This window comes from Typopeltis vanoorti, chromosome 22, assembly GCF_054136105.1.
Source record: "Typopeltis vanoorti isolate ZY-2024b chromosome 22, IOZ_Tvanoo_1.0, whole genome shotgun sequence".
Taxonomy (NCBI): domain Eukaryota; kingdom Metazoa; phylum Arthropoda; class Arachnida; order Uropygi; family Thelyphonidae; genus Typopeltis; species Typopeltis vanoorti.
This window is the reverse complement of record NC_143570.1, coordinates 5,044,507-5,062,258: the sequence shown is the minus strand read 5'-3', so window position 1 is coordinate 5,062,258 and position 17,752 is coordinate 5,044,507. Positions and strand designations below refer to the sequence as shown.

General features: G+C 37.3%; 1 protein-coding gene across 2 annotated transcripts in view; it reads right to left on the bottom strand.

Annotated features, from left to right (window-relative positions):
- LOC150094127 (IQ calmodulin-binding motif-containing protein 1-like) overlaps positions 1–10,916 on the bottom strand; it is a 240,009-nt gene extending 229,093 nt beyond the window's left edge. For both annotated transcript variants that reach the window (XM_090412272.1, XM_090412273.1), the window contains exon 1: positions 10,703–10,916. In XM_090412272.1, the coding sequence (XP_090268398.1) occupies positions 10,703–10,784 (82 nt within the window). In that variant the 5' untranslated portion in view covers positions 10,785–10,916. The remainder of the gene's footprint in view (positions 1–10,702) is intronic.
- Between the last annotated feature and the right edge of the window lie 6,836 nt (positions 10,917–17,752).

Sequence of the window (17,752 nt, the reverse complement as noted above, 5' to 3'; positions counted from 1 at the left end):
TTTACCTCATCTCCTTGAACTCAGTGGCAGACAAAGCACTCACAACAGATCCTGACAACTCATTCCATTCATCCACCACTTTCTAAGCAAAAAATGTAGTCCTCACACCCTTGGTAACTATTACTCAATACTCTTACTCAATTTCCAGGAATGACCTCCTGTTATGACCTCCCAATCAACTGACTTTTGCCCCTCAATCTCTTGTCATAGAGAATATTCTATTGAAGGATGTTTAAGGACAAAACATGCTCTTAAACATCCTTCAATACTGCAACTGCTCATCTTAAAATAATAATCTGGTCTTCACACCACCCCTCTCTTATTCAGCCAGAATTCAACTTATTCTTTATCAATTTTACCTCAAGTTATTTGGAAGTATACTTGAATAAATCTGGGTTGGGATATCCAGTAAGGAAATTCTTCTATGCATTTATTGAAAATTATGGAGACAACTACCGTGTTTGAATAAAAACTTTAGTTTAATTTAACTGAAATCTACATTCGACGTTTTGATCTTTATGTCAAGGTCATCATCTGGAGCATACAACTATACACAGAAAACAAGCTACACTACAATCAAACTGGTTTGTTAAAGATACTGACCAACCGCTACAACAATTGTTGGCCTGACCTCTGGTGGGGAAAAAAAAAAAAAAAAATTATACATCAACGCTAGAGTCCTATTATTAGTGTTATCTGTTGGTTGGTTGTAGAAATACATTGGGTGCAACAACAAGTATCTATCTATATACATATATTAACATCATGATTATACTTGTACATTCCAGCCAGTTGGTATGGAATGGTTTCTAATACTAGCTGAAGATTGGCTAGAGTCCTGACTTATGCTGGGTCTTATATATTAGGTAGGCTGAATGTGTGCCATCCAGATCCTTGGTATTTTCATGCCATTTTTGTTGTTGATATTTGGGTGGTTTGTCAGGATTTCGTAGGCTTCCTTAAATTTCCTTTCATACCAGTTTTTGTGTGGTGTAAAGAGCGGGTGCTTTTCCAGTTGATTTGGTGTAAGGTGTCGAGCACGTGGTCTGAGAAGCCAGCTTCACCATAATGGTTATATTTAATGTGTCTAATGTGTTCTTTCTTGCGTATAGGGATTGTCTGTCCTGTTTCACCAATGTACGGTAAGTTACACGTGCAGCGGATGCAATAGACTCCAGGATGTGCTAATGGGAGGAGAGGATCCTTAGAGGAGTTGAATATGGTTTTAAGTTTAGTGGGAGGTTTAAAGGTGGCATTGAGGTTATAATGTTGTAGGATTCTGTTGATTTTTTCTGATAACCCTTTAATGTATGGGATGGCTATGGTTTTACTGTAATCTAGATTCGTTTTTGTTTTATGGAGTATTTTATTAATAGTATTTTTGTTATAGTCATTATTTATGAATGTGTCACTGATGATTTTTAGTTCTTGTTTCAGGGCTTGTTGGTTAGAGCAAATTGTTGTAGCTCTGTTTTTAAGGGTGTTAATGACTCCATATTTTTGTGATGGGTAGTGGTATGAATTAGCATGTATGTATTGGCCAGTGTGTGTCGGTTTTCGGTAGACTTTTTTTTTTTTTCCCACCAGAGGTCAGGCCAACAATTGTTGTAGTGGTTGGTCAGTATCTTTAACAAACCAGTTTGATTGCAGTGTAGCTTGTTTTCTGTGTATAGTTGTATGCTCCAGATGATGACCTTGACATAAAGGTCGAAACGTCGAATGTAGATTTTAGTTATATTAAAGTAAAGTTTTTATTTAGACACGGTAGTTGTCTCCATAATTTTCAAAAAATGCATTCGGATCACCGTGTAAGCTTAAAAGAAAGAAATTCCTCTATAATTCACACACCTAATTTTATTTTCTTTTTTATGGATTGCCACTATAAGAGTTCTTCTCTAGTGCTTTTGATATTCAACATTCTGAAATATGCAATGCAGCCTATTTCAAATTGGCTACATTGCATAATTCAATTTTCCAAATGTAGCTGACATAAAATATGACAGCACTATCCTATCCATATTTCAGATTGCTTATACTTTTCTGTACTTAAAAAGTACTCATGATTGCATTCCTTTTCCAATTATCAAATATTTTAGTATATTCAAACATTTTGCTATTTTTTACCTCTACATCATTTTCCAAGATCTACCCATGACTCTTTTTTAGATACTTTTCTACATAACATTTTTCTAATTTTCCTTATATTTTTCTAAGACAATTTACTACCATTAATTTTTTTTAAATTTCATTTCCAGACACTTCAACTTCTTTGTTCCACAAAGGAGTTCATGTTCTTTTATTGCTAAAAACAATTTCACTATTTGCTTTAATGGATACATCAGTAACTGTTCAGATTTTGCCATTTAACTTCTAAGATTTTAATCATTTTCAAACCTTTTTCACAAGTGCACTGTCTACTCAGTCTACAGCTCATATGAAAGCCAGCGACTTGGATTCTTTTCAAATTAATTGTCAGCCTGGTTGGCTGAGCGGTTAGCGTATCTACTCTCCAGCCAAAAGGCTGCAGGTTCGAATCCTGCGATGGGCATGAATGTTTGTGATTGTCTGTGAAAATACTAATGGTGGTGGGCAGCAGATGTCATTGGTGTAGATGATGCAGTTTGCTGTAGTTGGTGGATTGGGAATTGGTGGAGACGGAGAGTTGTAGAGTAGGTGCCCTCCTCCTTGATGAAACTTTGGACTCCTTGGAGGCATTACGTAATAGTAATGATAAAATAATAAGAACAACAAAATCTTTTTACACATTTCCTTTTGGACACATATCATCATTTTTAACTTGCTATTTCGAACACTCCTGTATTCCAGACTATATCTGATGAAATCACTATCAAACTTTTTTTTTTATTACCAGACCTCCATGAGGAAAAAAGTCAAAAACTTAACATAGAAGCCTTCACTGTCAAACACAAAGCTTATTATATCATGTCTTAAATTATGCTAAAATATTTGAGTTTGTTCGTATGTTTTTCCTCATTAGTGTTTTTTAACTCATTAATGGGTTTTTTTTTTTACTCACCAGCTGTGAGTAAAAATACTCTTTTATCTCTGCAGGTCTATATATATATATATATATATATATATATATATATATATATATATATAAATAAAAAACTCTTTTATAACTTTAAGCAGCATTTAGCCACACGAGACAGAACAATAACAGGTCTGTGATGCCCTTAGATGGGCCGCACGCACACTACACTGAAGGAATCAGCGTGCTCATCGCTGTCTGGAAGGACTGCGTAACCCCATCAAACTCCTTCATGATGGGGATAGGGGCTTGTAATAGTAATAATAATAATAACTCTTTTATCTCTGCAGGTCAGCATCCTTCTCATTATTGTAGCAATCCTCTGTGTTACCTTCACCACCTTTGCAATATATCCCCTAAATTTCGGGTTTCTATCAATCATCAATCCCAGATCTCTTGTCTCCCCTACTTCCTCCAGTATATCTCCTCCAATAGAGTATGCAGCATCCCATCGATGGGTCCCAAACCTCAAGACCTAACATTTTGCAGCATTAAACTGACCCCCCCCCCATTCATTTGCCTGTCTGTCTAGCTTATTCAAATCCTCTTGCAGGGCTACCACATAATCCATATTCCAAAAACCTTGGACTCATTAGTAACCCTATCTAACGTTGCATCAGCAACAAAAAATTGGGCATTTTCCTTTAAGCCTGCCCTTCCGTCATTAATAAGCAAATTGAACAGAATGCTACCAATGGTCCTAGGACAGCACTCTGCAGTACTCCACTGGTTGTATCCATCAACTACTGTATCCCTCTGTACAGTTCTTTCTGATATCCATCAGAGGCCATGCCCACATCCATGCCACTAGTTTATTTTCCATGAGTATTGTTTCAGTAAGTCTTGAGGCCAGCATATTATTATTATTGTAACACCTCCAAAGACTCATTATTTGTGTGCACAACTCACCATTTCTCTTACTTAATAATTTAACTACACACAATGACACTACTACTACCATCAACGCAATGCCATTTAGTACCTACAACCACCAGTAGTCTTTTTTGTCTGTAAATTGCATGTATTCTCTTGGCCGATTTGCCTGTATACAGGATGACAAACCTTAGAAACACTGAAAAACATTGATGCCAGAACATGCACACACATAGGACTAAATATACATCTATATTACCTTATACGGTGAAAGTTGCTTCGTAAACATATTTCAAAGTTTATTGCAGTATCATTAGCAGGAAGCTGGACCCTTCCAAATAGTGAGGTAATACGATGGCATAAATCTTTTCAGTAATACAGAAAGCATAACATATTATGCTTTATGAGTATTGGAGTTACATTCATTACTTTAATAAGTGGAATGTCAACTGTATTAGAATCTTTTATCAATTTAATGCTACATACCTATTATTCATTTATTATAGTTGACCCTATAAACAAAAATTCCTACACCTTAATTAATTAAATAATATAAATGCCCATACCATACTATAACCAATTCCATGAGGATTACAAAGACCAGGCAAGGTGGGGATGGGTCATTTGGTTGGTAAGAGTAGGAAAAGTGAGGTATGAGCAGCAGCAGTTAGCTAATGAAGCCAAAAAGAATCCTAGGGGGTTCTTTCGATATGTAGCCAGAAAAAAAAAAAAATGAATGATTATGGAAGGATGACACTGATTGTAGAAAATGGTATCAGGACAACTGTTGTGGAAGATATTAGTGGAGATACTTAATGAGCAGTTCACAAAGGTCTTTCATTCTTGTGAATGTGACTTCATGGAGAGATTGAGAGCAGTTGATAATGGGGAGGAACTGAGTATAAGTAACAAGAGGTGTGTGGGGAGTTGAGCAAACTTGATGTTAATAAGACTGTGGGACTTGATAATATATCACCATGTATTCTGAAGGAATGTGCCAGGGAGATGACATCTGCCTTGACATATTTTTTTAATGAGTCTTGCACTGTGTCAAGTTCCAAAGGAGTGGAAAGTGGGCAAGATTGTGCTGCTTCATAAGGAAGGTGATAGAATTCAAGCATCAAATTATAGGATTATCTGTGTGTCAGGTGTTGTGGTTAAGTTGTTGGAGAAGCTGGTGTTACACCCTGATAACCAAGAATGTAATAATTTCAGTTATCATGGTGTAACAAGAAAATAAAATTATAAAATCCTATGTAAGACAGGGAGTCAGACCTGAGTTAAAGGAGACGGCATTTGATAAAAGATTGTCCAGTTTAAGTGAATGTTACGATGCTGTAAAGGATTGTGAACAATTGCTTGGAGACCTCCCTCCCACACACGTTCCAGGGTCAATAAACATAATTGAAGAAAAGGGCAATTCTGAAAAGGAGCAAGGACATAATAAGGAGAGTAGAGAAAGAAGAGAAAGACCTAAGGCAAGAGAGAGACCAGAGGAAGACAATAGGCAGGTAATAAAGAAGTTGACAGAATCATGTACTGATTCAGATATCAGGGTTATTGTGAAACAAGAAATAGAAATACTCCAAAAACTCATTATAGATTGGTTAAACGAGGTGATGAGACAACTAGAAACTTTACCTGTAAAAACCCCAGAGCCTAATTATAGCAGAGCTAAGGAAACCACTAAGTTAGTTAAAGAGGAAGTTGAGCGTCTGCAAAGACCTCTTCTCGATCGATTGGATTCAGTTATGTAGAGGTTGTCCGAAATCGCCCTACAACAAGCAACAGCTAATCCTCAAAATCAAGGAAGAGCTAATGACCAAAGAGGCAGTAGAGAGCCCCCCCCCCCAAGATGTTTTAGTTGTAACAAACCGGGACATTTTGCTCAAAACTGTTACAGTAGCAAGAAGCACTTTAGTAGAGGTTATGATAGAGATTTAGATTCACATATTTATACAAACAGAGTATGGAAAAGGGGACAAGGAAGAAAAGAGCATCTATACGAGATGGAGGTGAAGGCCAGTGCATATGAAGACACTGCAATGTTTTGTTGGACACTGGGGCTCAATCATCCATCATATCTGAGGATTACTTTAAGATAATAGAGCCTTATGCCAAAGATAATATCACTCACCTTAAAAAAAATGGGTAGAGTATCAGGTGTCACAACTTCCACGATTTGTGCTTCTAGGTCTGTAAATCTTAAATTATATGCTTGACAGGAGTTTCTGATCCTACCAGGATCCTCTCTTCCACACATCAAGCTGATCCTGGATAGGGATTTTCTGTCTAGGTATGACTTTAAATGTGATTATGCGAGGAAGGAATTATAGTATTGGGAAGGATACAGATTACAAGACGAGGGCAAACTCATGAGTTGTGTAAAGAAAGGAGAAATGAGCCTCAAGAAAGGAACCATCAATCCCAAGTGAATAAAGTGAAGAAATCATCAAATGAGAAGTCAATAACTGAAAGGAAATCAGAGGTAGTTAAGGTTAAATCAGAGGTAAATTGCTGCAAGGTTAGATGAAGGAGAAACAAAAGAAAAAAACAGAGAAGTCAAATACATCAGTTGTGAGTAAATGGATAATGCATACATTGAAAAAAAAAAAAGGTTTTGGCATATAAAAAAAAAGGGGGGAGAGGAAAAGGAGAAACCCAGGATATGAAAAGAGGAACACTTCGTAGAAAAATTTTTTTAAGAAAAATTTTTTATTTAAAAGAGGGACCTTTGTTACACCCTGATAACCAAGAATGTAATAATTTCAGTTATCATGGTGTAAACAAGAAAATAAAATTATAAAATCCTATGTAAGTAGCTAATACAAAATATTTAAAGACAGAAAATATGCTTGCATCCAAGTAAAATAATTATAGCAGAAATTGTTTGTTTAACTAAATAATAAAAAAGGGAATCTTATTACAAAAAAGGATATGAAAAAAAAAAATAGGTTAAGTAAGACAAAGAAGATTAGAGATAAGAATTTGTATGTAAGAGGCTAGTTTAACACTCGAAAAAAGGAGATTAAAATATTCAAGTAAATTCTAAAAAGGGGATTAATTTAGTATAGAGGCTAGCTTAAAACAATTGATGATCGCTCAAGGTCAATTCCTGAAGCGAGACGCCGTCACGTGAGAGTCGCGTGCAAGGAACCGTATCATGTTTTGGGCAGAAAAACACGACTTTAATTGGTGAGTGAGATCGACTCCAGTAGGGGGGGAAGAAAAGAAATTGAAGAAGGTGCCGATAGGGCCATGCAGATAAAAGGGTTAGGAACCCCCCCCAGGGGGCTTTTATTTCCTCAGTTTCTTCACGAATTTTTCGTTTAGGAAACACGCGGTTTTCCTGAGTGACGGCGTAGGAGTTATTTCCGTCCGACACAACAAGGAAACAAAGTGTGCGGGAATTCGATTCCGTATTCCTATTGCAAGAGATGAGGAACACCATATAGTTACAAGAAGGAAGGAATTGTCTATGTATCTCATCATCCAGTACTTGTATCAAGGGAAAGAAAATCCATACAGAAATCCGTGCCCATGTAATGAGTTCCATAATGATAGAATAGAAGATCCTGTGTATGTCCTTTATTCAAGCACGAAGGGTATAGATCATGAAAACCAGGGTTCGTCCTAGAAAGGTACTGAAAAATCTTGTATCAATTGAAATCGCATATAGTTGCAATCATTGTTAATTACTGGACAGTCGAAGGTATGCTAGGACTTTAGTAGAAATCAGAATAAAATAAGAGTAAACTAGTTTATATTATTTGATAAGTAGTCATGTGTTAGAGATTTATGTATGCGCATGGTATTTCATATGAGTGTCTTAAAGGTCAAAAGTATGTATGAGCATAGCAAAAGGATAATTTAACCTATATTGTTTTGTTTTGTAAGTTAGATAAGGTAAACTGAATATAAACATTAATGTCCAATGGTAATATAGCAATATAGAGCATTCTGACTAGTATAAGGTTAAGTAAAGTGTTAATTTTGTTCCAGGAGTACATGTGTATTTATATATGTGAAGCCTGTTATGACGGCATAATTGCAAATTCCCATATAGGATTTTGCCCTAATACTTGTACTTTGCTTGTGAAATTTTTGTAATTTTACTCTTAGTATTGAATAGTATTTTATATAATAGAAATTGAATTGTACCATGTATAAGATTTTAAATAAACTTTTGTTCATTAATAATACAGTTGTCTGAAATCGCTGCCTAATGCACCACTTGAAAAACATACGAACCTAATCACGCAGGAAATTAATGTGTTAAGTTACGAGATAGAGGGTCACAACTGTTTAATAGTTTCACGCTCAGACATATTTTTGTATTTTGCTCCTTGTTTTTGAATTATATATCTTGAACTAAATGTCCTGAAAGGCACAGTATAATATAAATATTAGGGACACTAAGGGGAGAAAAAGCATAAATATTTGAATTTTGTAATATCTCGTGCATAGCTAAGTTTTGAATAAAGAAAAAATAGAGATTCACTTGAAAGGATAAAAGAAAGTTTAATAATCGTAAATAGGGACACAACACTGGTGAGAACTAGGTTCCAGAATTGGGTTGACAACAATAGAATTATCTTTGATGGATAGTATGTGATAAAGGGAGGTCATGTTTTTTAGTAATCTACTTACTCATTACAATACCATGGTAATAAGTAAGTGGAAGTAGTTATGAGAAGAGGGATACACAGTAATATACTTAGATTTCACAAAGGCTTTTGATAGATTACTATATGATAAGTTGATAGTCAAACTGGAGTGGATGGGGTTGGATATTAGATTAGTGCATTGGATCGGAGACTGGTTATCTGATAAGTATTAGCAAGTTGTGTATGGGGAGCAATATCCTGGAAGAGGAAAGTCACTAGTGGTGTACCTCAGGGGTATGTTTTAGGGCCATTACTGTTTAGCTTTGTATGTTAATGATATTGGTGAAGATTTAGATGGATATATCCAGTTGTTTGCAGATGATGCAAAGTTGGAGCGAACTATGAAGAGTAGAGATGTTGTGGCATTACAAGAAGACCTGAATAACTTGAGTAAATGGGCATGAGAATAGAGATGCGAGTTCAGTGTTGCAAAATGTAAGGTTTAAAAATTTGGGAAACAAAGATGGGATGTAGAATTTATTCTTGGTGGGGATATATTGCCAGAGGTGGAGGAAATAAGAGATCTTGGGGTGATAGCGGAGAAGGATCTGAAATTTAGGGGACACGTTGGCAAAATTGTGAGGATAACACAAAGACTTCTGTGAATGATGTGGAAGACACTAACTTGTAGAAGTAGGAGATTCTTGTTTCATTGTATAAGGCTTTGATTAGGCCACACATGGACTACTGTGCACAGACATGGTCACCTGGTTTCCGACAAAGAGGTGCTGGAAAGGATCCAGAGGCAACTGACTTGATGTCAAATATGGGGAAAGGTTGAGTAGATGCAATTTACAGTCTAGTGGATAGGAGGAAGAAGGGAGATAGGATAGAGACCTACAGGTTAGTAAGGGGTTATTATAGGATATAATCTTCATGGAAAAAAAAATTCTACAGAAATTCTCAGGTTCTACAGAGGTTCTCGGGGGAGAACCAGAGGTCATCCCTGGAAGCTGTATAAGGAGGGTGTGAGCAGGGGAATGAGAAGCAGGTGTTTTTTGCATGCAGAGTTGTGAATGATTGAAATGCCTTGCCTGAGGGTGTGGTGTCTGCAAAGAATTTGAGTGTGTTTAAGGCATGATATGATGAGCTGTGTATGTGATAAAAGGACCTCCTAGATGAGTCTTTGACTCCATGGGGTCTTGAGGTAATAATAATAATACACTTAGAAATCTTTGCAACCTTTAATAATTCTAAGAAATATCAAGATAATATATAAGAGTTCTGCACCACTCTACTCCCACTGTAATACATGTAGTCATAAAAAAGTTGTAAAAAAAAATAAAATAAACTATTTTTCATATTTAAAATTAAATTAAAATTGAATTTTGAATTGCATTCATAAATTTATAACTGATGTATCATAGCATCCTGCAATGATAAATAAATGTATTTTTTTTATTTTTGTGGAGTAGGACCTCAAATATGTTGCTGAACCCCCAAAATCTTGAATGGAATACTAGTAATTATTATCCCAACAGGTGGAAGTGGTCTCAGCAATGGAGACCACAAAACTGCAAAAGAATCCAATAGTATTTTATTACTACCATTTCAATTCTGAATTGGGATCTTTCTTTGGCTGTCAGTATGGCTTCATCATAATCAATGGTTTAAGTATCAGCTCTCCAACCAATACCCATGCACGTTCGAATAGTGTGCATGGGTATTTGTGACTGTCTTTAGGTGAGAGATGGATTTCGTCACCCAGTGTAAGACCACTGCTCCACTTATTGGAGGACTGAAGTGGCTCTTGAAAAAGTTCCGTGTTTGGTCTCTACAGCAGGGTTTCCATATCTGGTAAAAAAAATAAATTTAAAAAATACCAAAAATATATATATAATTCAATAAAAATAGAAAAACAAAATCCTAACGGTACGAATGTGCTATAGGTTTATAGAACCTTTCGTGCATGTGAACCGCATAAAAAATGTAAATATTTTATTAACGAGCATGCTAACAAGCAAGCATTACGGATAGGCTAGCTGCTGTAAATCAGTATGCCACCAATAAATTTGTCATTCACCAGTTAAAGGAATATGCACCTGCCTTCCCAGTAGTAACAAAAAAAAAAAAAAAAAAAAAAAAAAAAAAAACTGGACTTTTGCTTTACCTTTCATTCGTAACAAACTAACAGGCATTTGTGCAAAATCCAATTTTGAAATATCAACTGCTAAATCTTTCGCTGAATTCATATCTAAATAGTCTGTCAAACACTCTACTTAATTACGCTATTATTTTTTATATATTTTATTGAGTCGTGGTGTTAAAATGTATAGAAAACTAAATAGGTTCATATCACACTGAATACTGAACACATTTGCCAATTTTAAACTATCAAACAAAAATGAACTTATTTCACTTTGTCTGACGGAGGCTAATTATATCGTTGCGCCCCATATGAGAAAGAGCATTACTATTCGGATGATTTATATATATTTTTTTTTTTATTTATTTTTGTATTACGCACATCAACTCGAAAACACTTGAGTGGATTCTCGTCATAACGAATGGAATCATTACAAGGGATTTTTTTTTTCAATTAAAGGTTTGTTAGCTGATCTCATTTTCGAAGTTTCAATTTTTCTTTTTTTCCTTTCAGAAAACTCGATTTTTTTCAACCAGCACACAAGGAAATCTGCCAGAAAACACGTGCAGATGATACACAAAAACACTGTTAGTGGACAGCAGAAGAAGTAATACGTAGGTAGGCGGAGGATCAAGTAGTGTAAAGCAGTGGAAATCCCATTAAACTCGTAATAAAAAAAAAAAAATTGGGGAAAAAAATAATGCCAATGAACGGTTGTGTTAAAACTATTAGAATCTAGAAGAAATAGTACAAATAATAAACTAACTTAACTATCCTAACACATAGGAACAGGTCAGTTTAATAAAACTTAATATTTTCTCCATTCGCTGAAAGCAGATTAACTGAAATTCTGGATACAAACCAGGCAGAGCTAGTGAACCTCATCGCCAGAGCGATCGTACCGCAACAGTATGAAAGACACTCCTGCCTTTCATTCCTGCTAATCCTGCCTTTCAACGCTCAAGGCACGAACAGTATCGACGCAGTGGCCAGACGAGATTCTTAGTTAGAGGAGTTCAATCATAATCCCATATTAAGAACCTAAAAGCATTTGGTTCTCAATGCACATGAAGCATGGCCTGGCCATACACCTAGCCAACTGTGACCTCCGATATCTTATTTCGGCTATATGTGTGCAGTGATGGAGTTCGACACCTCGTTAACGCTGGGTCACAGTTGCGGTGGATTCGACCACACGGACTTGGACCTTGCTTTTCTGAAATTATTTAACTTTCCAAGCATATGATAAATTATCCTTTCTGCCTGTTCTAACTTAGATGTACCTTAGATATAACTTAATCTACCTTATTTCCAATGCTATCATCACAGATAAATCCTATTTACGATCACAATTGCAACATATCATTGATAGAATCCATCATTGTGGTGAGATGTACCATTCAGTCAGCCAACTCAGTTCACCGAGTCTACCATCTTTAGAGAGAGTCAGAAAGTTTATCTCTACGTTTGCATGCGTACCAGCACAGTACGAGCGTTTATGAGTACTACTGCCTCCTCCCTATTATAAAGATGTTATCAACACTAGTCTAAATTGTCTCTGATGAGCACACCAGAATAACAGATTTGGCGACCAACTCTACATTTCTAACAGGAACATTCGATACCCTCTCTTCTAAACCGTCTCAATAAATAGAGGCATGCCAGACCTGCCCTTCCGACGAATGTTGTAAATACAGGCTTTATTTAACCTGCAGAACAAGATCTCCATCTTCTTCTTCTTTCACTCTGCCTTATCCCATGCTAAACGGGGTCGGCGCACGAATCTTTAACCTTCCTCTTCCAAGTTCTCCGGTCCAGGGTATCCTTCAGACTCCATCCTTTCTCCCTAAGATCCTCTGTCATCTTATCCCTCCACCTGAGCTTGGGCCTTCCTCTTTTCCTCCTTCACTCCAACTCCATATACTCCGCTCGTTTACCAACATACTCCTCACCCTTCCTCTCAACATGTCCAAACCACCTCAGCCTACTTTCTTGTATCTTCTTGCCAATTGGTCCCACCTTAACCGTCCTTCTGATGTAGTAATTCCTTATCCTGTCCTTCTTTGTCACACCACTCATCCATCTAAAAATCTGCATCTCCGCTACCTCCATCTTCCTCTCCTGTGCCTTGGTTATAGGCCACGTCTCCGCACCATGGAGCATCGCCGGCCTCACCACCATCTTATAGAGCTTTCCTTTCCTCTTACAACTCACTCTCTTGTCGCACAGGACCCCGCTCATCTTCCTCCAATTCATCCAACCGCATGTTATTCGGTGCTGTATTTCCTCATCCAGGTCACCATTCCTCTCGACAACCGACCCAAGGTACTTGAATTTCTTCCCTGAAATTAGCCTTTCACCCTGGAGTCGTATGACGATATCCTCGTCACTCCCCGTCGACATATATTCAGTCTTCACCCAGTTAATTCTCATGCCGCTCTCCTCCAATGCCTTTCTCTACTCTTCCAGGGTATTTTTAAGCTTCTCTTGGGATGATTCGCATAGAACAATGTCATCGGCAAACAGCATGCTCCATGGTGTCTTCTTCTTGACATCCTCCACTAGTACATCCATGACCAGGTCAAAGAGGTAGGGGCTCAGAGCTGACCCTTGGTGTAGCCCTACGACAATAGGGAACCCTTCTGTTATGCCAACACTAGACCTGACCTGAGTTTCTGTTCCCTCATACATCTCCTTCACCAACCTCACGTACTTCTCCGATATCCCCTTCTTCCTCATACACCTCCATACTTCCTGCCTGGCCACTCTGTCGTATGCCTTTTCCAGATCTATAAACACCATGTGCAGATCCACTTACATCTCTCTATATTTCTCCATCATCGCCTTAGCGCAAATATTGCATCTGTTGTCCCTCTTCCTGGCATAAATCCAAACTGCTCCTCACCAATTTTCGTTTCCTGCCGTAACCTTGCTTCAAATACTCTTTCCCATATTTTAAATGTGTGTGACATCAGCTTGATTCCTCTATAGTTGCCACAATCTTGAACATCTCCTCTTCCTTTGTAGATTGGGACGAGAATACTTTTCCTCCATTCCTCTGGTATCTTTTCCTGTTGGGCTATTTTACACATCAGATCCCATAACATATTCACGCTCTTACTGCCCAAACTTTTCCATACTTTCCCAGGTATCTGGTCTGCTCCCACCAGATGACATTATATAGAGAACCACATCTCCATCTAATATCAAGAAAAGCGTCCATCTCAATGATTTTCATTTACTCCAGCAATATACCCACGAGCTTGATTGATATTCTTTCACTTAAACATCAAGAAGAACGTTCAGTTATCACGTGGCAGCAACACCTCTAAAAGACCATCGCAATGCTTTGTTTTAATTAGATGGTCGAATACTCCTGGTCGGTACCAGTTTTCTAAGTCGGCTGTTAGTTGCCGGCCGAAATGGTCCCACCAGAAGGGCTATCCAACACACCTCGCATCTGAGGCATTCCGAGAGAAGGTCTTGATGCTGATCCAGGTTAAACCTTCCATCAATGGACAGTATCTCCCAGTCCCAGTCCAATGCCATACCAGCTGCGCAGCCTAGCCCGACTGGCTCAATCCTCATAGCTAATCCTTGTCTTCAAGTTACGAATCCGTCTTGCCGATATTCCTTACCTGGAAGGGCTGAAGTTTTTTCTCCCATTGTTGATTTTTAAAGCAGACATTCTGGAAGATAACAATGCTATAAATGCAAAGTCTAAATCCCTTCCACCAAATGACTGAAAATATCTGATTTACTCTGATGTAGGCATAATTGAAAGCCTAGAGAAACACCAGGCTGGTGTGGTCCAAACTACACCAAAACGGATCTAGACTATCAGGAACATACACACACGGGTATATTATACACTAAAGTGCACAAACTATGAAACCCCTTCCAACCAATATTTCCCGCTGAGGTACACGAAATCATCACTAAGCATAAGATAGGAAAGCACCTCTTCTCATGTTTTACAACATTCTTAATGTTGTAAAATGCATGCTAATGCACTTTGACATGAAAGGATTATATACTTCATATCATATTGATAGTACTAGATTACAGGAAATTGATGAGGCTAAGGATCTGGGGGTGATGGGGATAGATATTTAAAATTCAGAGGACATATTGCAAGAGTTGACAAAATGGCTCAGCAGATCAGTGGCTCTTGAAGAACACATTGACAAGCTAGGAAGATTATTGTCTCTTTATAAGGCAATGATTCTACCACATATTTACTGTGCACAGATTTGGTCACCTGCATTTCTATGGGAGTGGGAAATGAAGAGGATATCGAGACGTATAATGACAGGTCTGTGGAATGTTTCCAATTAGGCTAGATGGAAGGTTTGTGGATTGCAAGTTTAGCTGAGAGGCAGAGGAAGGGAAAATGACAGGAACTTATGTTACCAAAGGGACTCTGTGAGATTGACACAAAAGAAAATTTTAATACATGGCATGGGGAGTAGGGGGGAAGGGAAACAAGGGATCACATTTTTAAGTTAACTACGAGTATGATTAGTAAGGGTATGCAGACTTGGTTCTTTACTTGGAGAGTGGTGAATGAGTAGAAAGGATTGCCAGCGGTCGTTGTGAGGCAGGAACAGTAATTAAGTTTAAGGAATGCATGATAGATGTTGTGTTAATGGATAACCGGAGTCTCCCACATTGAGACTTTTGTCTCCATGGAGTACTGATATAAATAATAATATTATTATCTCATCACTCCAAAGTGCATAACTTTACATTTAATAACACTGAATTGATGGCATTTGTTTGTACACACTTCCAGCCTATTCAAATCAATCTGTGAATGTTGTACATGAGTAGAATCACTGATTGCCCTGCCTATCTTTGCATCATCATCAAACAATTAAAGATATCGTTAACTCCTTTCCGATATCTTTAATGGATAGATTAAATAACAATGGTCCGAGGGCAGATCCCTGGGGATCACATCACATATGATCTTAATTCACACCTGCCATATATATCACTTTCTGATACATGTTCTTCAGCTACCCAGTCATCAAAGCCAATAGGTGATATTCCAATCAGATAATCTCTAATTTATGCAGTAGCATTTCATGTGGTAACCTATTAAATGCCTTTGCAAAGTACAACAGCATCATAGTGTGTCCATTCTTAACTCTCTGTTACAAAGAAAAAATCGGCTAACTCCTTTTACTCTATGGAGTAGGAGAGGCCGTTTTAACCCTATTTAACTTTTGGAGACTGAGATGGCAGCTCAATCTCCACTTGTAGCTAATCAGAGATAGTTGGCCCAAGACTATTACCGATTATAAACAATATGTGATGAAGAGACGACTGACATGTGTCGCCAACTCGTGGTTCCTAACACCATATGTTGTCTGAAAGTGTGGATTCTGCAGTCGATTTTCCTGAGTTGATAGGACGAAAAACCTGAGGTTCTGAGAGGAAAAAAGTCGCTGTTCATGCCAGAGATTGACTAACTCTGAAACCAGTCGAAGAAAGGCTTAGAAAAAGTTTCTGTAGCCAGTGACTAGAATCGAATTTAAGTCTTTTTTCAGGCGGTCTAAAGCACAGGAATGCAAACTCCATTTCCACTGAGCTATAGAGGCCCTCAGCCATATCATTATTATAAAATAATCGGCCTTCAGAACACAAGAAATTTACAGACAAAAAATACAGTTGTTGGTGATGATGGACGATAGATGGCGTTGATGATGGTGGTGGTGTGTCGTGGTTGGAGGATGAGTGGTGGTGGCAGAGAGAATGAGATATGTTTGGCTAAGTGCAGTGGTGTGCCTTCCCACGATAAGTCTTTGGACTCCCTTGAGGTATCACGCAATAATAATAATAATAATAATAATTAATAAATTAATTAATTAAAAAAATCAGCTAACGCCTTTTTATTCACGTAATAAATAATAATAATAATAATAATAATAATAATAATAATAATAATAATGTACAGTTGGTTCCAACATGACCTCCCTTTATTAAACCTTTTGCTATTCATTGCAAAATTTTATATACTTTGTTTGTGCATCCATTTCTCTATGCCAGTTCTTACCAGCTTTTCTAATATCTTCACTACCACCAGAGATACTGATAGGTGGTTATTAGATACAGTCTTTGCACAGTCCTTTACATTGGGATTATCATATGTTATTCAAACATGTCAAGTACATAGCCATTTGGCTGAATATTCCATTAGCACACCTGCTGATATCCCATCTGTCCAAATTGCTGAATTCTTATGTACGTTATGCCACACCTCTACAGCACTCTCCAAATGCACTGCGCATGAAGAAGATGAGGTAGTTCATTATATGAACTACCTCATCTTCTTCGGATACTAGGCTAGTGTCTACATTCAGTAAAGTTATCCTCACACATTTATTCTTTCTTTTACTTGCAGCAACGATTAAATTCTTTTGGTTTGACTTTAGCCTATGCAGTTAATTTCTTTTCGTACTCCAAATTAGCTTTCTGTAGATTATTCGTAACTTTTCTGGCCTATGTCTTTTATATTTGATAACTCCTGTCAGTATTATTCTCACGATATATCCTCCATATCATCCTCTTGTTTTTATTATGGATCTCTTGTTTAATGAGATTGCACATTTATACCACTCCCATTCTCTTTGTCTTCAAACTGTAGGGAAACATTCAGATACCTCATAATTTAAGAATCATTTCAAGCATCCCTTTTACTCCTAATATTTTTCCCATTCAGTAATTGATACCATAGGCAGAATTTTCAGCATATAACCTGACCCGATTGGAACATCCATGCAGCTGGCTACTTCACAAGTAGTAGAGCACCAACGTCTGGCAAAACAGCCACATTTTTAACTGAGATATCTTCTGATGATATGATCAAATCTAACACTCTATGTGCTCAAGTTCCTTCTTACACATGCTCTTTCCGAAAGGTATCATGCAACAGTTCAATAAATTCTCCTTCGTTCTTTTCATTAGTTTTCTCTGCTGCCCAATCAATATATGAATAAATTAAGTTACCCATAATAATTACTAGTTCAGTACTGATCAGGGTAATTTACAGGAGCATTTCTTCGTTCC